The sequence below is a fragment of the Rutidosis leptorrhynchoides genome, chromosome 4 (assembly GCF_046630445.1).
Source record: "Rutidosis leptorrhynchoides isolate AG116_Rl617_1_P2 chromosome 4, CSIRO_AGI_Rlap_v1, whole genome shotgun sequence".
In the NCBI taxonomy this organism is placed as follows: domain Eukaryota; kingdom Viridiplantae; phylum Streptophyta; class Magnoliopsida; order Asterales; family Asteraceae; genus Rutidosis; species Rutidosis leptorrhynchoides.
In genome coordinates this window covers 504,380,410-504,404,575 of record NC_092336.1, presented here as the reverse complement: position 1 = coordinate 504,404,575, position 24,166 = coordinate 504,380,410, and the positions used below count along the sequence as shown (strand labels likewise).

The following is a 24,166-nucleotide window of genomic DNA, read 5'->3' as shown; positions in this document are numbered from 1 at the left end:
TCAAATTCAAGAACTACTTGACCGTGGTTTTATCCAACCTAGCCATTCACCATGGGGCGCTCCGATTTTGTTCGTTAAGAAGAAAGATGGATCCCTACGAATGTGCATTGATTATTGCGAGCTAAATAAATTGACGGTTAAGAACCGATATCCTCTTCCTCGTATCGATGACCTCTTTGATCAACTACAAGGATCTCGTGTATATTCGAAAATCGATCTCCGCTCGGGTTATCATCAATTAAGGGTTAAGGGGGAGGAGGTGTCCAAGACCGCTTTTAGGACTCGTTATGGTAGTTATGAATTTCTTGTAATGCCATTTGGTCTCACTAATGCACCGGCGGTGTTCATAGATCTTATGAACCGCGTGTGCAAACCATACCTCGGCAAATTCGTTATCGTGTTCATTGATGATATTTTGGTCTATTCTAAAAGCGAAGAAGAGCACGAACAACATCTCCGACTTGTGCTTGAACTCTTGAGAGAAGAAAGACTCTATGCCAAATTCTCCAAGTGTGAATTTTGGTTGAAGGAAGTTCAATTTCTTGGTCATGTTGTAAGTGATCAAGGTATTAAAGACGATCCCGCAAAAGTCGGAGCCATTAGTGAATGGGAGACTCCTACTAACATTCGTCAATTTTTGGGTCTCGACGGATACTATCGTAGATTCATCAAGGATTTCTCTTTGGTTACACGTCCTCTAACCGCGTTAACCTACAAGGGAAAGAAATTCATTTGGGCGACCGAACAAGAATCCGCATTTCAAATCTTGAAGACAAAGCTAACCACCGCTCCTATCTTGTCACTTCTTGAAGGCAATGATGATTTTGTTGTATATTTCGATGCCTCGAAACATGGTTTTGGGTGTGTATTGATGCTACGAAAGAAAGTCATTGCTTATGCCTCTCGACAACTAAAAATTCATGAACGGAACTACACGACACATGATCTCGAACTCGAAGCCGTTGTCTTTGCACTTAAAATGTGGAGACACTATCTTTATGGAACCAAGAGTACTATCTTCACCGATCACAAAAGCCTCCAACACATCTTCGACCAAAAGCAACTAAACATGAGACAACGACGGTGGATTGAAACCTTAAACGATTACGATTGCGAGCTTCGTTACCATCCCGGGAAGGCAAATGTAGTAGCCGATGCCTTAAGTCGAAAAGAAAGAGCGTTGCCTCTTCGTGTCCGAGCTTTAAACATCACCATTCACACCAATCTCAATAGTCAAATTCGTGTAGCTCAAGACGAGGCTCTCAAGGATGAAAACATCTCTCTCGAACACTTGAACGTCCTCACCTCTCGATTCGAAGTTAAGGAGACCGGACTTCAATATTTCGCCGGAAGAATTTGGGTGCCTAATTATGGGGACTTGCGAAGCCTTATTCTAGACGAAGCCCATAAGTTAAGGTATTCGATTCACCCCGGTGCCAATAAGATGTACCACGACCTCAAAGAACAATATTGGTGGTCGAACATTAAAAGGGACGTTGCTACTTATGTTGAAAAGTGCCTAACTTGCTCCAAGGTCAAAGCCGAACATTAAAGACCGTCCGAACTACTTCAACTACCCGAAATCCCGCAATGGAAGTGGGAAAGGATAACGATGGATTTTATCACCAAACTACCAAAGACGGTGGGCGGTTATGATACTATTTGGGTTATTGTTGACCGTCTCACCAAATCCGCACACTTCCTAGCCATGAAGGAAACTGACAAAATGGAAAAACTTGCACAACTTTACATTAAAGAGATCGTGGCCTGTCATGGTGTGCCTTTATCGATTATTTCCGACCAAGATGGCCGTTTTGTTTCTAGATTTTGGCGTACCTTACAAGAAGCGTTGGGAACGCGTTTAGACATGAGCACCGCATATCATCCACAAACCGATGGACAAAGCGAACGCACAATTTAAACCTTGGAAGACATGCTACGAGCTTGTGTTAACTATTTCAGAAAAGCTTGGGACAAGCACTTGCCCTCTATCAGGAGGTTTTTCCCCCTCTATTTTCCTTTGGCTTCCACATGTTGCTCACCCATCACACACGTCTTTTCTTTTTCTTCTTTAATTAATAATAACAATAACCTTTTCTTTTCTTTAATTCAGTGTTCTTTTCTTTTTGGCTTCTCCACACCTTCACTCGCCTCTTTATTTTACCTATATTATTATAATCAATTTAGTGTTCTTTAGTCCGAATTTGCTGCTGCGTTTCTCGATCTACTTGGTGACTTAGTTCAGTTTGCATTGATTTCCCGGATTTCACCATCATTGTTGTCGTCTGAAGGTATTGTGGTCTTTTTTTTTCTCCCTTTCTCCTGCTACCAATGTGTACGTTGTAGTATGAGGATAAAAACATTAAACTTCAATTCATGTAACATAAACAAATAAAAAACTTAGAATTATGTAGGCATGATTGATTTTGGTAAATTTATAAAGAACAATTCATTAGCTTCAATATACCCATCATGTACCTGTTAGTGCACCTTAGTGAAATTAAATACCCTATTAATTGTTTTGTGGTGTAATCTGATTGGGATTTATTTCAAATTGAATTTTATGTTCTTTTTAACCTAATGTATCTTATTATTTGGGTTTTGGTTTGTATGAAGTTTTCGTTGTTGACATAAGTAAATGTTATATATAAGCGTTATAATGCCTCCTAAACGAAAGTCAGCAAGTCATTTTGAGTCTACATTACCATCCGTGTCCGCTGGTGGGTGCTCGAATTTTCCTCCTGCTAGAAAAACAGGTCAGACAGTCTTCTTCCGAAAATTGTGAGGAGAATGGCATCTTCCCCTTTCCTTCTTCAAGTAGTGCGTGTAACATCCCGCCTTTTTCCGTTTACTTTTCGTTTAATTATTTAAGTCCGTTATATGATTATAACATCTTCCGTTAAAACGCTTTTGAAATTATCTCGTTTAGGTAATTCACGCACCCGCTTTGAAACTTGAGGGACTAAACTTGCCAAAGGACAAAAGGTTTGACTAGGTCAACTAGTCAAACCCTTCTCCTCCACTCATCCTTTCACCCCCCTTTCTAACATTTGATACTTCCATTTTCTCTCAACTCACTCAACAAGATTCATCATTTATTCAAGATCTAGCAAGCACCAATTCAAACAAATTACATATTCGGAATCCTTGCATCTCCCTCTTCGAATCCATACCAACTTTATTGCATTTGGGTAACTTTCTAATAATACTAGATTTTGTGTTCTTGATGTTTTTAACTTATAAAAGTGTTAATTAGTGTCTATGGCTCAAGTCTAACATGAATATGTGATTTATATGCTCGATCTTGTTATTTTGAGTAACTAGCATGAACTTGAATTTTGGTGTATTTGATCTTGTGATATGTTTGCTTAAATGTTGTTAGATGTTAAAAGTGCATGTATTAATTGTGTTACTAGCATCACTAGCTTCAATTTGGTACGTGGGCTAACTTAGAAAAGCTTCATAAGCATAATTGTTAAATTGGTGACTTTGAGTTAGGGTTTGATTGAAGTAAAATGAACTTTTGATGCATTGAATGCCTTGCCATGTGGTTTGTAAGTGTTAAATTTTATTGTATGCGTAATTACCTACGAAACGGCGTATTATATGTGTGCATTTAATTCCCGAATCATAAAATGTGCATTTATGAATTTGAAGCATTAATGATGGGCATTAATTGATCATTCAATTTGGAATTTCGATTATTGCAAATGATATTTTTGATTCATAAAACGTGTTTAGTTGTGTTCCTTGTTAAATTACCTTTCCAACGATGTATGGTATGCGTTTTAGGTATTTACGGTTCATTAGTTATGATAATTTGATGTTTGAATGAGACTTGAACAATTGAAACAGCCCAGGTACCAGCTCTCGCACATTGTCGCGGCGCGGCCTTTCTGTGTCGTGGCGCGGCAATAGCCGCATTCAGGGACTGACCTACCTTGTCAAATTACGAAAAATGTTTGCTATGCTACGCACCTCCGATTCACATGTAACTTGTTCTAACATGCTTATATATGATTAAAAACCTCAGAAAAATAGTTCGGGACCCGACCCGAACGTGTTGACTTTTTCGTTGACTTTGACCCGATCAAAGTTGACTTTTAATCAAACTTAACTAAATGTTTGTGAAATCGTTCTAACGTGCTTTTATACTTGTATCTTGCATGGAACTTGACAATTTGATTCACATGCTATATAATCGAGTCGTAACGAGCCATAGGACTAATTGAATATTTTTGACCAACCGTGTTTACCGTTATTGATACGACCTACTTGTTTAGGTCAAGACTAGCATTCGTTCTTGCACACGTTATCTTGTGAAGTACTTTATTCACTCGTGCACTCAAGGTGAGATCATAGTCCCACCTTTACTCTTTTAAACTTACATTTGGGATGAGAAAATATAAACGTTTCATTTTACAAAGTGAACACAAGTACAAAAACAAAATTCTACATACGAGTTAGAACAAAAATCCTCAATTCAATTATCATTAGTTACACTTGCCGGGTGTAAGCGAGAACTTATGTTGTATGGCCATATGGGTTTGACAAACCCTCATTCGGACGGTTCGCTACAGTTATTCGGATGAAATATATTTTCGAGAAACAGTGTATGTTCTAACACTATTGTGATTGGGTTCTATGGAAGAAAAGTTAAGCCTTGATAATTGGGTGCTCGTGATAACAATATTTGGAATGGTTTACTATTATTGAAATTTTATAAATCTTGTGGTTCATTTTACTTACTCACTTACTTACTTAAACCTATGATTTCACCAACGTTTTCGTTGACAGATTTCTATGTTTTTCTCAGGTCTTTGAACGATATGTGATACATGCTTCCGCTCATTACTTTTGATACTTGCATTGGATGTCAAGTATATATGCATACATGTAGCGTCTTTTGGCTACTTTTAAATTGTGTCGCATATGTTTCAATTGTACTTTAGATATTGTAATGTAACTAGTTGTCGAACTACTTTTTTAAACCTTGAAACATCCTTACTTTTGAAATGAATGCGACATACTTTTGGTCAAACGTTGTTTTAAAGACTTATGACCACGTAACGGGACCTAAGTAGACGGCGCCGTCAATAATGATTTTGTCGGGTCGCTACAGTGCGGGTAGGTATTTGTTGTACCCTTTCTATTTGTTTGAATTTTTTTAACATTTTCTTTTTTAGTTTTAACCGAGTGCATATTCAGGAGTTGTTGGTTCATCTTTTCAGCTACCGTCCTCTTTAGATTGTCCTGTTATGCCTGAAGGTATTATATTCCTTATTGTTATCTATGTTTGCATACACTTTTAGTCATTCAATCTTAGTGCAGCTTATGGTGAACATGTTTTAAATGTTTGGTTCATGTTTGTTTTCAGGGGTAACTGGATATTATAATGATATTGGTGACTGCAATTGTGTATGCTATTTTTGTGGAGCGTATTTTTGGTACGAAGAACGAGTAAAATCTTCAAGTGTTTTGCGTTTCAATGGTCGTTGTGAAGGTGGTCGTGTAGATCTACCTAGAGAAAGGAATCCTCCACCTGACATCGTCGAGTTATTAAAAAGTAGGAATTACGTGGATAATATACGTGCGTACAATCAGATGTTCAGCATGGCATCTTATGGTGCTCAAATAGATGACACCATCAACAACAGTAGAGGCCCTTACGTGTTTAAAATTGTGGGTCAGGTTTATCATTGGATAGTAGCGATTTGTCCTGAGGATGGTGATCCTCCACGCTTCTTACAACTCTACATTTATGATACCGATAACGAGGTACGTAATAGGTTAAATATTTTTGGCGAACGAAGGTCCGGTGGTGTTTCTGAACAGGTTGTTGAATTACCATTGCATATTTTAAACGATAAAAATGAAGTGGTCAAACTTTTTAGGATTGCTAGAGATAGAATTCTCGGGGCGGATGTACCTGAATTCCAAATAAGATTGTATAACGTAATTGGGGCTAAGCAATATGAAATGCCGGTAACTGATACCCTTGGTGCAATTGTTTTCAAAACGGGAGACAGGACCCGAACTGATTATGATCTTATTGTAGAATATAAGGGTGGTACACCAAAACGTGTTAATAAGTTACATTTAATGTATATGTCTTTACAATTTCCGTTACTTTTGTGAGAAAAAGCTTAGAGATGTTAGCTCGAGAAAAAGCAGGAAAAAAAATAATATGACCATGAATATGTTCTATACCTATCAATTATACGATAGGTATAATGTATTTAATTTGCTTGGTAGGTCTGGGAGGTTATTTCAGTAGTACATCGTCACCGCTTATTGTAGTATCGAATTAGACCGGATTGATTATGTGAGAAGTCATCAGCAAGACATACGTAATGAATACTTATCATGTCTTTATGATGCTATTAACAGAGGCGACCATTACAGGTCTGATGTCGGTAGTCAAACTATATTACCCGCTTCTTTTACTGGTGGGCCTCGGTACATGTATAGTCATTACTTGGATGCGCTTGCTATTTGTCGTGTGTATGGAAATCCTCAATTCTTTATTACTTTTACTTGCAACACTAAGTGACCGGAGATTAAAAGGTATCTTGCAAAGTATAACAACATAACTCCGAGTGATAGAGCTGATATACTTTCCAGGGTCTTTCATTTGAAAATAAATGAATATGTTATTGTGTTGAAGGTAGAGGACCCTTTTGGCCTCTATAGAGCAAGTAAGTAATCGTCTTTTCTAAATAATCATGTTCCAACTTAGTACCTTTATATGCATTGTATAGAATGATCAAAAAAATAACCTCAAGTTAAGCAAATATTATTTAATTTTTAGCGAGTTGTGCATGCCATGTGCCTATTTACCTATCTACAGTAGCATTTTTATAAGTCAATGACTTTAGGGTTTTGCATTGTTTTTTATTTGTTTTGTTACCTAACTATTTGCAACAATGTTTTTTATGCAGTATTGTACACCATCGAGTTTCAAAAGAGAGGACTACCGCATTGTCATACACTATTGTGGGTGCAGACTTCTGCTAGATCTTTAACACCTGAAGATGTTGACAGATTCATAGCAGTTGAATTACCAAACCTCAATAGAGATCCAGTGACATTCATAGTTATCTCGGATCTTATGATACATGGCCCGCGTGGAAAAGTTAATGAAGATGCTCCATGTATGCAACAACACAAATGTAAAAAAAGATTTCCAAAGCCTTTTAACAACACAACTTATTTTGACAAAGATGGCTTTATACATTATCGGCGACGCAATACTGGAATTTCAGTCGACAAAACGATTTGTCACCTCGATAATGGATACGTCGTCCCTTACAAAAGCTATTTGTGTCTTCGTTTCCATGCACATATCAATGTAGAGTGTTGCGGGTGGAATATGCTTATAAAATATTTGTTTAAGTATATTTCGAAGGGTACAGATCGCGTTGCTACACATATTTCAAGACCGTTGGGAGATGAAGGTAGCTCCAGAAGAATTGAGAACCAGGCGGTAGACGAGATTAAAAACTTCATCGATGCCAGATTTATATGTCCTCATGAGGCATCCTGGAGGATCTATAATTTCCCAATTAATTATAGAGAACCAGCAGTTCAAGTTCTCATTGTACACCTTCAAGACATGCAATTAGTTTCTTTTCATAGTGCCCAATGATTACGATCTATTGTGAGAGACCCTGGAAGGGAAAAAAACAACACTGACTGAATGGTTAGAATACAATAAATCGCCATCTGACGGAAGACATTTAACTTACCTCGATTTCCCAGGTGCGTTAAATCTTAAATTCATACATAATCATCCATCAAATAATAAACTGTATGTCATACTAATGTACACTTAAACATGTATAACTTTTACAGGCAAATTTGTATGGGTTTCCAACGAAAAAAGATGGAAGAGAAGATGCAATCTTAACAAACCATCAATAGGCCGATTGTCGTATATGCATCCAGCATTTGGAGAAGTCTTCTATCTAAGAATGCTATTGTGTCATAAAAAGGGTTGTACATCATACACAGATCTACTGACAATTGGTCAAACAACATATCACACATACCGTGAAACATGTCTTGCAATGGGCCTTCTCGGTGACAATAAGGAGTGGAAAACGGCACTCGAGGAGGCAAGTGCAACAGCCACCGCTGCTGAATTGCGTACACTGTTTAGTCATATCCTTATCTACTGTGACGTCGCAAACCCTTTGAGATTATGGAAGTAAACTTGGAAATTTATGTCTAATGACATCCCTATCAGAGCAGCAGTCTCATTACACATGTCAAACCTATACATCAACACAAACGAGCTCGAAGGATACACATTATACGAGCTCGAAATTCTGTTGAATCGTCATTCCAAAAATGTTACTGAGTTCGGCTTACCAACGATACCTCAATACTTGCTTGATGATATTCAAAACAGATATATAATGGAAGAAAAAAACTATGATCGAGAAACCCTGTCTGGTGAAAAGTTAGTAATGGTTCAAAACATGAATGCAAAGCAAAAAGAAATCTACAATCTTATTCTTGATTCTAACAACAACCAACATCAACTATTAATTTTCGTTTATAGGCACGGTGGAACGGGAAAGAATTTTTTGTGGAAGGCAATCACAACCGCACTAAGAGCTGATGGTTAGATAGTGTTGGCTGTGGCGTCATCTGGGATAGCATCATTGTTGTTACCATCAGGCCAAACTGCCCATTCCAAGTTTAAGATTCCGATAGACTTAACAGATGAGAGTATGTTTAATATAAAGAAGAAAACACATATGGGTACTCTACTAAGAAAAGTGGAACTTATAATATGGGATTAAGTACCCATGAATGATCGTAAATGTCTAGAAATGTTGGATATAATGTTAAGAGATATCTATGATGAACCTGAGTTACCGTTTAGTGGACTTACAATAATTTTGGGCGGCGATTTTAGACAAACTTTACCGATTAAAAAAGGATGTAGAAAAGAAGAAATCCTAAATGCTTCGATAATCTATTCTCCTTTGTGGAAACATTTTAGGATAATAACACTCGAAGAAAACATGAGGTTAAAACAACCCAATTTAACAGAGGAAGAAAGAACAGCAACCAAAGAATTTGCATCATGGTTGTTAGAGATTGGCGATGGAAAGATGAGCGAACCAGATGAATCAGATCCGCAGAATACATCATGGGTCGAAATACCTGATAGATACTGTGTACCAGACAATGATGTAGTGACCCGAACTTTTTCATGTTTATATATATTAATTGAGATTGATATTTACATGACTAAATTTTTCCAACGTGTTAAGCAATCAAGCTTGTTAAGACTTGATTAAATGAAATAAGTTTCATATAGACAATTGATCACCCAAGTTGACCGGCGATTCACGAACGTTACAAAATTGTGAAAACTACATGTTGTGGTATATATAGACATATATATATGGTTGACATGAGATTATGATGAGTAAGTATCTCACTAAGTATATTAACAATGTGTGATATACATAAGAAATGAGATTACTAAGTTAGGAAACTCGAAATGATATATATAACGATTATCGTAATGATAACGTCTACTAAATACATATGTATCATATTAAGATATTGATACACTATATTTAACATGATAAAATGATATTTAAATATATCATTAAGTGTGTTAACAATGAACTACATATGTAAAAACAAGACTACTAACTCAAGAATTACGAAACGAGACTTATGTGTAACGATTATCGTTGTAACGATATTTTAATGTATGTATCATATTAAGAGATATTCATACATCATAATATCATGATAATATAATAATTTAACATCTCATTTGATATAATAAACATTGGGTTAACAACATTAATTGAGATCGTTAACTTAAAGGTTTCAAAACAACACTTACATGTAATGACTAACGAAGACTTAACGAATCCATTAGAATGTATATACATGTTGTGTTTTGATATGTATTCTTAAACTTTTGAAAGACTTCAAGACACATATCAAAGTACTTCTACTTAACAAAAATGCTTACAATTACATCCTCGTTCAGTTTCATCAACAATTCTACTCGTATGCACCCGTATTCGTACTCGTACAATACACAGCTTTTAGATGTATGTACTATTGGTATATACACTCAAATGATTAGCTCTTAGCAGCCCATGTGAGTCACCTAACGCATGTGGGAATCATCATTTGGCAACTAGCATGAAATATCTCATAAAATTACAAAAATATTAGTAATCATTCATGACTTATTTACATGAAAATAAAATTACATATCCTTTATATCTAATCCATATAACAACGACCAAAAACACCTACAAACACTTTCATTCTTCAATTTTTTTTATCTAATTGATCTCTCTCAAGTTCCATCTTCAAGTTCTAAGTGTTCTTCATAAATTCCATAAGTATAGTTTCATAAAAATCAAGAATACTTCCAAGTTTGCAAGTCTACTTCCAAGCTTTCTAATCCATTCCAAGTAATCATCTAAGATCAAGGAACCTTTGTTATTTATAGTAGGTTATCTTTCTAATTCAAGGTAATATTCATATTCAAACTTTGATTCAATTTCTACAACTATAACAATCTTATTTCGAGTGAAAATCTTACTTGAACTGTTTTCGTGTCATGATTCTGCTTCAAGAACTTTCAAGCCATCCAAGGATCCTTTGAAGCTAGATCCATTTTTCTCATTTCCAGTAGTTTTATCCAGAAAACTTGAGGTAGTAATGATGCTCATAACATCATTCGATTCATACATATAAAGCTATCTTATTCGAAGGTTTAAACTTGTAATCACTAGAACATAGTTTAGTTAATTCTAAACTTGTTCGCAAACAAAAGTTAATCCTTCTAAATTGACTTTTAAAATCAACTAAACACATGTTCTATATCTATATGATATGCTAACTTAATGATTTAAAACCTGAAAACACGATGAACACCATAAAATCGGATATACGACGTCGTAGTGAAACCGGTTGCTGTTTTGGTTTGGATAATTAAAAACTATGATAAACTTTGATTTAAAAGTTGTTCTTCTGGGAAAATGATTTTTTATATGAACATGAAACTATATCCAAAAAATCTTAGTTAAACTCAAAGTGAAAGTATGTTTTTCAAAATGGTCATCAAGATGTCGTTCTTTCGACGGAAATGACTACCTCTTTAGTAATTGACATGTAACTTAAATTTTCGACTATAAACCTATACTTTTTCTGCTTGGATTCTTAAATTAGAGTTCAATATGAAACCATAGCAATTTGATTCACTCAAAACGGATTTAAAATGAAGAAGTTATGGGTAAAACAAGATTGGATATTTTTGATCTTTTTAGCTACGGGAAATGTTTAACAAATCTATACAAATCATATCCTAGCTAACTTATATTGTATTATACATGTATTCTAATATATTATGTAATCTTGGGATACCATAGACACGTATGCAAATGTTTTGACATATCATATCGACCCATGTATATATATTATTTGGAACAACCATAGACACTCTATATGCAGTAATGTTAGAGTTAGCTATACAGGGTTGAGGTTGATTCCAAAAATATATATACTTTGAGTTGTGATCTAGCCTGAGACGTGTATACACTGGGTCGTGGATTGATTCAAGATAATATATATCGATTTATTTCTGTACATCTAACTGTGGACAACTAGTTGTAGGTTACTAACGAGGACAGCTGACTTAATACACTCAAATCTTTAAAACATAATAAAAATGGTTGTAATTATATTTTGATCATACTTTGATATATATGTACATATTTTTTATAGGTTCATGAATCGACCAGTGACCAAGTATTACTTTCCGACGAAGTAAAAATCTGTGAAAGTGAGTTATAGTCCCACTTTTAAAATCTAATATTTTTGGGATGCGAATACATGCAGGTTTTATAAATGATTTACAAAATAGACACAAGTACGTGAAACTACATTCTATGGTTGAATTATCGAAATCGAATATGCTCCTTTTTATTAAGTCTGGTAATCTAAGAATTAGAGAACAAACACCCTAATTGATGCGAATCCTAAAGATAGATCTATTGGGCCTAACAAACCCCATCCAAAATACCGGATGCTTTAGTACTTCGAAATTTATATCATATTCGAAGGGTGTCCCGGAATGATGGGGATATTCTTATATATGCATCTTGTTAATGTCGGTTACCAGGTGTTCACCATATGAATAATTTTTATCTCTATGTATGGGATGTGTATTGAAATATGAAATCTTGTGGTCTATTGTTACTATTTGATATATATAGGTTAAACCTATAACTCACCAACATTTTTGTTGACGTTTTAAGCATGTTTATTCTCAGGTGATTATTAAGAGCTTCCGCTGTTGCATACTAAAATAAGGACAAGATTTGGAGTCCATGCTTGTATGATATTATGTAAAAACTGCATTCAAGAAACTTATTTTTGATGTAATATATTCTTATTGTAAACCATTATGTAATGGTCGTGTGTAAACGGTATATTTTAGATTATCATTATTTGATAATCTACGTAATTCTTTTAAACCTTTATCGATAAAATAAAGGTTATGGTTTTTTTAAAAATGAATGCAGTCTTTGAAAAACGTCTCATATAGAGGTCAAAACCTCGCAACGAAATCAATTAATATGGAACGTTTATAATCAATATGAACGGGGCATTTCAAATAATGAAGGACTTATGGAGCTCATTCATTTCATATACGATGAAAATCAACTGCGACATCCAACAGCAAAACATCTACAGCAACAAGCAATAGTATGCCCCAGAAATGAAACAACTGATACTATAAATAGTATAATCCTAGACATGATCAGCAGTGAAGAAAAAGTATATTTCAGCTCTGACTCAGCAATTCCTCATGGTAACGACGGTGGTCAGGCAGAAATGCTATACCCAATGGAGTACCTAAACTCACAATGTTTTCCGGGCCTACCACTGCACGATCTACGTTTGAAAATTGGGGTTCCCATAATCTTGATGCGAAACATGAGTATAGCAGGAGGTTTATGCAACGGGACAAGGATGATCAGACTCAGTTACTACCAACACTAATAGAGGCCGAAATTATTACGGGAACCAAAGTCGGCCAAAAAGTTCACCTATCAAGAATTAATTTATATTACAAAGACAACGTCCTTCCTTACATTTTTAAAAGGGTTCAATATCCGGTCAAAGTTTCTTATGCCATGACCATTAATAAAAGTCAGGGACAGAGTCTAAATAAAATCGGTGTATGTACGTTTATGTTTATGTACGTCAGGGTCATTTCACTAACCTAATACGTTTATGTACGTTTCTTATGGATTGACACATTTTTTACGTTTATGTACGTCTTCAATAACCTAATACACGTGTCATTTCACTAACCATTTGATACTATTTAAATCAATGCAGGATGGCCGAAGCAGTCCAAGTAACACCAATAGCAGCCCTGCGACCAGGAGACAAACACAAAACAATTGAAGCAATAGTTTACAGGCGCTGGACTGCAAAACTAGCAAAAAACGCAGATCCACATGGATATCGATGCATTTTCCTAGGCATACACGTAAGCCCCATATCACATATTTAGCATGTAAATTCACATACTTAACAGCCAAAATATCTTGCAATACAAATACAACACTATAGTACAATAAACTTAATATTTTATTCCTTTAATCACATTAATATTAGTTACCGTAACTGCAGGGTACCACAATACAGGTAAACATACACATCAACGAAAGAGATCATTTCGAGGAAAGACTAGAACTGAATGCAGCTTTCAGAATATTTAACTTTTTGTGCCAAGCGAGTAAACCATTCGACGCTACAATCTGAAACCCTACAACCATAATATTAGGTCTACAAGCAAACATTGAACAAATACCATCAATAGGATTTCCCCAGCACTATTTCGAATTCAAGTCATTCAGCGAACTCAAACCACAAAGATACGCAGGTAAAAAACTCAGCACATCTAACAAAACAAATATTTTACAACTACATCATAAAAATACTAACTAACACCTTAAACAATAGATTACATCGGCTGCATCCAAATAGTAAGCGAAATCCAACACAGCAAAAACCCGCTCGAAACAGAAAAGGATAGAAGATCGATCCACATCGTCGATCTCAAGTAAGTATCTTCTTTTGGAATATACCTTTGTTTTTTCCCCTTCTACATATACATTTATTCCATCACTTTAATTGTTATTAAATATATGTTTTTTTTTATATTTGATTAACCTATAGTGACAACACCATAGAACTAACTCTGTGGAACAACGATGCACGCAACTTAGACATGGCCAACTACAGATCCCTACCCAAACCAGTTATCATTGCCGTCAGCGCATCATGGGTAAAAAAAAACCCAGGTAAGTATAATTATAAAAAAAACCACATAGCATACTACAACCACAACTTACAAATCTCGGAAATATTATAAATCCAGTTACAAAACAGCTACCGCTCTCCTGCATATCCTCTACACATCTATATCTCAACCCGGATATTCAGGAACCCTATGACTACTTAACACTGTAAGTAAAAAACTACACACACTAAAAACAGCTTAAAACATTACAAACACCAACTGACACTTGATTACAGCTACAGAGAAAAGTTCGAAGAACACCCACCGCTCAACTTGGACCAAGACACCCAAACACTCGCAGATCTGATGCTAGAAAACCCAAAAACACACAGGGTACTTTCTATTCAGATTCATATCTAGTTACTTTCTTACATAACTGCCATTACTATATATTTATTTGGCATCAAAATATAAAAGGTTCTTACGTAGCTCAATTAGCAATTGAAATGTGATAACTTAGTTCTTACTCTTAAATGACCTCTTAAATGACCCGGGTTCTGCCCCACTACCCATCTTCATTCTTTTTCTTTTATTATACAAATTGTTTTTGTAAAAATTATTCGATAAAATCACTCATTATTTAAAACACATATACAACACTTTATATAGTATTTATGTTACATTTTGATTACAAGAGCAGTTGATATAATGTGGAAAATGTTTAAACTGATGATCACCTATTACAGAACTGCCCATTCAAATGCCAAGCAATAATCACGAAAATCATCAGTACTTCCGACTGGTATTACCAAGGATGCCCAGCATGCAGAAGAACGCTAATCGGAAGCGCACAAAACCTCGAATGCCCAGACCACAACATCAGGGACGACTTCGGAGGGGAATACCTTCCCTGGTAAGACATATAGTGGCGGAGCCACATGTGTTTTGATGGGTTCATATGACACCATCGATTCAAATATGTGAAGCTAGTAATTTCAATATCATAGGTAGTAGAAGTTTTGAATTCTTAAAAAATAGACCCCATTCCACTTTGATAAAACCCCCAATCAACAAAACTTATACGTGTATTTAATATAATGTAATTTGCATTTGGAAATTGGATAGGAACCGAGTACGTAAAATACACAGACAAATTGGTGTTTTACTCATATTCATGCAATAGTATCATCACTTTGGTGAAGGCAAATTGAATTATTTACAAATCAAGCAATTACGGAGAGTGGCGGATCTAGGTTTAGTCAAGAGTGTTACTACTTAAAAGTTAAAAAAAAAAATTGCACCAATCTAATGGTGCCACTAATTTTTTTTACATTATCTAGTAGTATTACCAGTTAAAAACCCCTAAAAAATTCACTGCATCGTGTATTTCAACGATAGCACGGGCTACCAGTGCCAATACACTAGATCCGCTCTTGATTATGGATCGTTTTCAATGAATGAAATATTTTAGGGAACAATTGTGACACAAATTAACTTGATTTTTTTTTTTTTTTTTGTACTTAATTATAGTTAATACTTTTAAGACTTAAACATTTCGATGTTATTTTATGACACCAATCAAGTAAAATTCTGGCTTCGCCACTGAAAACATACACATCTCATATCATTATAAATATAATATAATATAATTCATCTACCTTACTATAGAACCACATACTAACAAGATTAAATAACAGCTATAAATTCAGAGCAACTTTCAGACAACACAGCAACAACAACTATGACATTCTTCTCCAACAAAGCAGACCCATTAGTCGGCGTCGACTGTAAAACACTGGTAACCTCCATTGGATACAACAACAAAAAGGAAATACCCCCAACAATAAAACAGCTCGAAGGGGCAACACACACACACACTCGAATTCAAATTCAACCACAACAATACAGACTATCCGGAATTCATCTTCCAGAAACACTATCCACCGACAACAGATACCGCAACAGAATCCGAACAACAACAGGTAAAAAACCATTCTTTAATCACCGACACGTTATACCCGTTATAAAAAAAAATAACAATACCTGCCACATTTTACAGGACACTCGCAAGCCACACCACCATCAACACCGCCCAAAACACCAACAAACAAAGAGGAAGAACAAACATCAAACACCACCACAAAGCGAGCATTGTTCCCAGGTCTTGCAAGCAACGAAACAAAGCGGCAAAGGGAATAAAAAAAGATCGCAAACACAAACACATATCCCGTCTTTTGTATATGCATCTAACATATGTCTGTAAAAAACCCCAGTTAAGTGTTTAGGGAATGTAAATGTACTTTATTTTTTTGTTGTCGTTTTGAATCTTTTTAGGCACCGAACTGGGTTGTCAATAACAGTTTGTAGCTATTTTTCTCCTATAAATATAAAACGCTACATTCATAACCAACATATAACCGGATAACCCCGCCGCATCGCGCGGGCCGATCCGGTACTCGTTAGATTTTATAGCTAAACAGTAGCTTCTAGAAGCATTGTGGTAAAGATTTGGAACTTGAGATCCAAGAAGATACGGTCTCTTTGAAAACTAGCGTCTAACTGTATAACGGTCTACCTCCAGTTATATAGTTTGCACAAACATGTTAGAGGTATGACCATTATAAGTAATTGATATCTTTAAGATTACTTATTACGGTGGTGATTGCGATGTGGAAGGATTTTAAAATTTTCTGGAAGGATGATTGTGACGTGTCAATGTTATTTTTTTTTGAATATGTGTATGTTATGATGAAAGTTGTGATAAATGTTGTTTGCGTGATTTGACAAAATATGGTTAGTAACTAAATAATAAAGAGGATTAAATTAAGAATATTGAAATAATAACCGGTGCCTCAATTATTTTCGTTGAATTCTGCTCGACGCCCCAAAAAAGTACGCCCATAAGAGGCGTTATTATTGTTATTGTGTGCTACCTAGGAGGCTTGGGTAAAGAAGACGCCCATAAAGGGTAGCATAATAAAATAATGTAAATGTTGACCTGTCAGTAAACGTGACCATAATATATAAAGAACTCATGCCATGTTACTATTCGGTGTGTACATTTATCATGCTTGTTCCTTTTCCAACACTCAATCATTCCGAGCTTCCAACACGGTGTCCATGAATAACACGTCGCTGACGGATTAAGCTTATTCTCGTGTGATGCATACGTAGCTGACGTGTTTTGCCGTCCAAGCTCGTTCTCCACACGCACAAAGATCAAAATATGGACGAGCTCAAAAGACGTTATCCATGGTTGGAGTGCGTCATTTACACATGATTGTGTTATATCCAGTGTTGTAAAAAACAGAAAAAACGGGGGTGTAGACGGGTTTTGGAGTACCCCGTCCCGTTTATACATAAAACGTTTGAAAAAAAAGAAATCGGCCAAAAAACGGTCAAAAGACGGTCAAACACGGTCAAACACGGTCCGAGACGGGAAAAAACGGGTTTTTCTGATTTTTTTCAAGTTTTTTTTTTTTTAAATATTAAACGTTGTGCTATTACTTAGGGTTTCTTTTTTTATGTTTGAAATGTTGAAGTATTTAAACATGTGTGAAATGCTTATGTTTGGAATAATGTAATGTACAATATATATAATATATAACATTTTTATTTAAAAGTCAACGTTAGTCAACATCCGTCTAGACCTCCGTCTCGACCCCGTCTCGACCCTTTTAGGACCCGACCGTCTCGACCCCATCTCGCGTCTTTTGCAACCTTGGTTATATCTGAGTCGAGAAATGAGCACATTCGCCCAGCTCGAGCTATAGCTTCGAGCAGAGAATTGATTTTCACTACAACATTTATCCTCATTTAGACCCCCATATATAGACGTGTTAATAAATTAACACGTCTATATAAACAAATGGACACGTTTAATTAGATAACCTCAATTAGACGTGTTAATTTAATCATTTAGACGTGTTCCGCGAACACGTCTAATTGACAAAAAAGGAGGAACACGTCTAATTGAGGTTTTTAGACGTTACATCTACCAATTAGTGCTGTTACATCTAGACGTGTTGAAAAACACGTCTAATTAGTCTTTTTAACACGTCTAATTAATGATTTTTGTAGTAGTGTTTAACGATGATCCGTTTACTTTTCACTTAATGATCTGTGAAGTTCTAAGTTCCGTAAGTAAAATTACCGTTTCTTTATCATTTAATCTGAAAAATGATCCGCTTCTAGGAGACACATAAAAAGAGCCCCATTTCATAACATAAGCATATGAAAATAACATTTAATACTAAATTATACTAAACCGGCCCTAGTTAAATAGGTGTGTCGTGTTACTTATATTGGGCATATTATGGCAAGGAATTCAAATATCAGAATCTGCGTGCGTTTTTTATATTATTGGTGAAAGAGATTTCAAACTAAATATCGTTATCTAACCTCCAAACAAATTAAACGTAACTTAACTAAGTATAACTGCTCATACATAAGACAAACTTACACTTACTATATATTCAAGATCCATCAGCACAATATAACTCATCATATACCATAATTTTCAATAAGAGGAATGAAGCAATCAATAATTAGCTTCATCATTCTCCTTTTCATCTTTTTTTATTTGTTCATATTTTCAATCAATGGTCACTCAACTACTAGAAAAGCAACTCTAACTCTCAATAGTTTTGAGAAGGGTGGGGATGGTGGAGGGCCGTCTGAGTGTGACGGCCACTACCATTCAAACAAAGATCCCATCGTTGCGTTGTCTACACGATGGTACAATCATGGACATAGGTGTTTTAAGCACATCAAGATAAACTATAGAGATAGAAGTGTAAGGGCTAAGGTGGTTGACGAGTGCGATTCAACTAGAGGGTGCAAAGACGATATTGTGGATGCATCGATAGCGGTTTGGCGTGCACTTAAAGTGCCTAAAAGTCAATGGGGAGAAACCGAAGTTACTTGGTCAGATGCTTGATCATGTTTAAACTTGAACTTTGATCCAATAATAATACATATGATGAGGGGTTTTGAGTTTCTTTTTTCTATGATCATCGCGAATAAAGTGACCGACAACAATAAAAGAGTTCCGTATAATCGAGTACGATCAATTTCAGTGGCAATTGTATGGTTTTTTTTCGCTCATTATGTTCAAACTCACGTTTATAGTCTCTCACAACATGTATATAAATTTGCATATTTCGATTTGATCTTGTCTGCGGAAGAATGCATTACTCTTGAGCGTGTTTCATACATGCTCTATGGTTGGACGTAGATACCTACTATATTTAGTGATAACACGTTATTTAAAAAGAAAAAAGAATTAAGCTGGTGCTGATTAATACGGAGTAACACATGTATGGAAAATTAATATTTACAAATATCTTAACAATAATAACCCGTAATAACTAATAAGTGACACTGGCTTAATAATAAGTTGTACGGTAAAGTTGAAGGTTTTTCAATGGCTAGTTAACACAAAAGTTTGTGAAAGTTTCCAATTTTTCTATGGAAGAATCAATCTTGGCTTTTTATATAGGAGGAAGTAGATGGTCAAATTTCCTATTGTTCTAATTTTAATGTTTATGTACATGTTTATGGCTACTGTTATAAAGCCTTTGCTTTTGTATTTGGTCAAGTGGGCATTTGTTTTCTAATGTAAGCCCAGTTTGACCCTACTGATGTATTCTCCAGCTTTTCACTATTTCGTGAAATGCTGCCATGAATTTATTTCTCCGTTTTTTTGCTAAAATAATAATAATAATAATAAGTTGTACATGGTATATGTACTAAAATAGTTCAGTTTGTTCTGATATGAGTCTCAATTTGTAGCAGAAGTCGTATTAACCGGACCGAATATTATTGGTTCGGTCTGACTCGATTTCATAATAGTTTGGTTCAGTTCATTTCGGTTAAAAGATCAACCCTTTTCATTTAAATATACACAACAACAACAACAACAACAACAACAACAACAACAACATACCCAATTCCACATGTATGGGGTATGGGGGAGGTGAGACGTAGACAATCTTTCCTCTATCATAGAATAAAGAGAAATCATTTCTCCACCCCGAGTGAAACACTCACAAGAGTAGGGAAAGTCATTCCTCCCTTTATTCGACGGGTAAAGAGATTGCTTCCAGGAGGACCTCCGGCCCAGGAGGACCTCCGGCCCAAAAGGTAGAAGAAAATAAAATAAAACAAAAACAAATAAGAATAGAAATAAATAAAGAAAATACTTTAAATAAAATGAAATAAATAAATAAATACAGCGAATAAAATAAATACATACATGATAAAAAGAAATAAAAAGAAGACGCCATGAAAATGGTAAATTCAAATTTTTATGAGTTTTAAATCAAGTCTGAAGTTCAATTTAGCCACTAAGCGGCAGTCAAGTCGCCAATAAATCGACGCCTGCTGTTGCCTCGATTAATAGGGGCGTAAAAAAAAAACTAGGTAAGATATATATATATATATATATATATATATATATATATATATATATATATATATATATATATATATATATATATATATATAGAATGCATAAATGTAAATAGAATTATTAAATGAATTATGAAAAAGATCCATGTAAAAAGGTCGATAAAATTAAATGAAATAAAAACAAGTCTAATTATAATAACTAGAGAGTTTTAAGTTGTGTTTGGCACACTAGCTTATTGGAGCTTATAGAAGCTTGAGCTTATGATTTAAATAAGCTCCAAGTCATAAGCTTCGTTTGATAGACATAAAAAGTATAGCTTATTCGTTTGGTAGACATAAAAAGTAGAGCTTATGAAAATCATAAGCTCTGGAAAAATAAGCTCATTATAAATAGCTTATAAAAAAAGTAGAGCTTATGAACTGACAAATAAGCTCTATCTAGTTTACCAAATACTTATAAAAATAATAAGCTCCAGCTACCAGCTTAAAAATTAAATTCCAAGTCCAGTTATAAGCTCCCGCTCTAGCCTATAAGTTTCAGCTCCATCTAATTTCATTCAAGCCAGGGTCGGTCCCGTGAATTTAAGGGCCTAGAATGAGGTGAAAAAATGTCATTAGGCCCTAACGAATAATATAAACTATTAAAAAAAAAAAAAAATCCTTTCGGCCTTGCTAGAATTCTAGTGGACTTTGAGTTCTATTGTTCCGGGGTCTTTGATTGTTATTTTTGAGCCTATTGTACTTTATCTTTGCTGCTTCAGTTGTGTTTTTTTAGTTCCTAAGAGCCTCTCAAATCTCCGATTATGTCTGTATATATAAAAAAATTGTGCCCCTAAAAATCATGGGCCCTGAACGGTCGATCACTTTGCTCCTCCTCCGGACCTCCCACGATCCAAACATACCCTTAGTGGAGGCATATAATTGAGTACACCTAAATGCACATCTTTAGCAACTAAATATAACAAAAAGGCAAAAAGCCTAACACAAAATACCAAAACACCATTAGGCAATAATTAGTTTTCCAACGAAACAAGATGGGTTGATGCGTTAGGTGTATGTTTCATTCCTTGAAACGGGAAGCGAGTCCAAAACTTCACTGAAGCATTTCTTCACAGTTGAAAACATTAAAATTCTAACAAAATGCCGAAACACGATGGATAAGAATCTCCCCCATTGAATTTGCAGAATGCCTCTGTAATAAGTTGACTTTAAAATGAATCAATTGAAGTAGATTACTTTTATATCTAACTCTTTAATAAATTTAATTAACACTAGAATACAACACAATAATATTAAACAATTAAACTTGCAAGCATAGCCCAATGGTTCCTCTCATGTACTTTGTGTCATGGAATTTCGATCTTTAGGGATGACATGATTTTCTTTAAAACAATTGAACACCAATAATGGTGGTATATATTGACCCTATAGGGAGGTTTTTCCGGATTCGTTCACGGACCTCTACCCAGGAACACTGCCCGAATGGATGTGTTTCCGGATACCGTCGATCGGGTTCGGGTTTCCGCCCGAACATGTGTTATACGTGCAAATGACGAGGGTCGTTGAAATAAATGATCTACACATGCCAAAAAAATCGCCGTTTAAAAAAAATATATATTAAACAATTGACGTAGGAATACACTTAGTAACTACCGATTAAAGTGGAGTAAACATTGAGTTTTAGCTCAGCTGGTAGTGGTCTACTTCTATTAGCAACAGGTCGGGAGTTCGACTCCGCAGCAGGCAAAATTGCACTCAATGTTATCCCAGACCTGAAGTATCCACCCAGATCGCCTTTCGCTTAGTGCGGGGGCAGCGGGGATGGGGAGTTTTACTGGCCATGACCTCGAATTGGTCCGAGTTTCCTACAGGGCAGTAGTTGGGGCAGGTTATGCAACTAATGGAGATGAACGCAGGTGTGGTTAAGCTCCCCTGAGTGATCCCAAACCGATGTAAAAAAAATAACGTTGAGAATTATAATGAAAATGTGTGAAAATTAGTACTCAATAAACTCATTTATAATATCATTCCCAACCATGACACCTTTTCTTCTCAGGACGGACTGTCACATTAGCACCACATCAGCTTTCTCTATCTGTTTTCTCCTCACTTCCTCTCCATCACATTTCTATAACAAAACACTACCAAGCATGACATATTTCCTCATGGACCCTGTAACATCGTATTTTTTACCTTTTTTTTTAAACACGACGTAAGTATTTACTTTTAAACCAACCATATTATATTAACATAATTTAATGCAAATCATTTTATAATTACAATTTTACAAAACAGGTGGTACGTTAGCAACCGTTTACATTAATAAATGACTAGACATCAGACTTCGACTTTGTCAAACGTATCTTCACCAAGTCCTCTCTCTTCAACCCAACATACAAATGATCCAAAACCTGCATGGGAGGAGATGGGGAATTAACACGAAGCTAAGTGAATGGAAGTACCTAACAGATCTAGCATACGGTATCAAATTGTACATCAACTATCAACAACAATAACGATAACAACAAAAAACAACTCCAACCAGAGAACCGACGGCTCGTACGTGCCTGCAACCACTAGCTGATCGGGCTAGGGTTTACCGATAGTTCATACTACTAAATCTCCAATATAGTCATCCACACATAACAGATGCATCATTCAGTGCTATACTCAACAGACAGTAGCACATGGACCCAACTCAACAGATCGAGGTTGACTTCTTTGAGTTTAACCAGACAGATCGAGGTTACACTGACTTGTGCAAAAGCAAACATGCAAGCATCATAACTAACATACTAAAGCATGACAATCCTACAACAGATTAATCTAAGTAGCACAACTTGCTACTATATACTATATCTGGAGATATTCCACTCACCGATTACCAGCAACAAAATGTACTCAAAGTTCTAATCTTACTGAGTCTTATCTTTGTCTTTTTCACCTAAGAATGATATAATCAAGTCAGTACTCACATTTCAGTGGAAAAAAAAAAAGATATATGACTGAATCAAAAAACACAAAATCAATGAGGCAAGTCATCCTCACGAATCAACACTGGTCCGCGCGAACCAGAAGGTGCTTCACACGAGGCACCCATCATTCGCACGAACAACATAACTTAGCAATTTCTATAAAATTCCTAAACCACGTTTGCACAAACTAGCTGGTGGTTCGCACGAACCACTGGCCACTCACACGAATGATGTCTCGTTCGTACGAGCTACATTGGCGAACCAGAAAACCCAACAGAACAGGTTATCCGTACGAACTAGCATTTGGTTAGTGCGAACCACACTCAGTCGCAAGAATGACGAAGAACAGCTACCCGGTACTGTTCTTACGGGTTTAAATTAAATTACAATTATATAAAAATACGATTACATAAATTAAACTACGATACATAAATTAAACTACGATTACATAAAATACTAATTCAGGGAA

The 24,166-nt window shown here is 35.5% G+C and overlaps 2 protein-coding genes across 2 annotated transcripts; both read left to right on the top strand.

Moving 5' to 3' along the window:
* The first annotated feature begins 2,659 nt into the window (after positions 1–2,659).
* LOC139842463 (uncharacterized) lies at positions 2,660–8,213 on the top strand. Its single transcript, XM_071832601.1, has 9 exons — positions 2,660–2,756; positions 5,209–5,268; positions 5,378–6,104; positions 6,256–6,264; positions 6,391–6,459; positions 6,568–6,698; positions 6,942–7,600; positions 7,668–7,761; positions 7,855–8,213. The coding sequence occupies exons 1-9, from the start codon at positions 2,660–2,662 to the stop codon at positions 8,211–8,213; spliced, it is 2,205 nt and encodes a 734-aa protein (XP_071688702.1).
* Positions 8,214–18,842: 10,629 nt separating this feature from the next.
* On the top strand, positions 18,843–19,250 carry LOC139842462 (putative ripening-related protein 2). The gene has a single exon (XM_071832600.1). The coding sequence runs from the start codon at positions 18,843–18,845 to the stop codon at positions 19,248–19,250; it is 408 nt and encodes a 135-aa protein (XP_071688701.1).
* Positions 19,251–24,166: the final 4,916 nt, after the last annotated feature.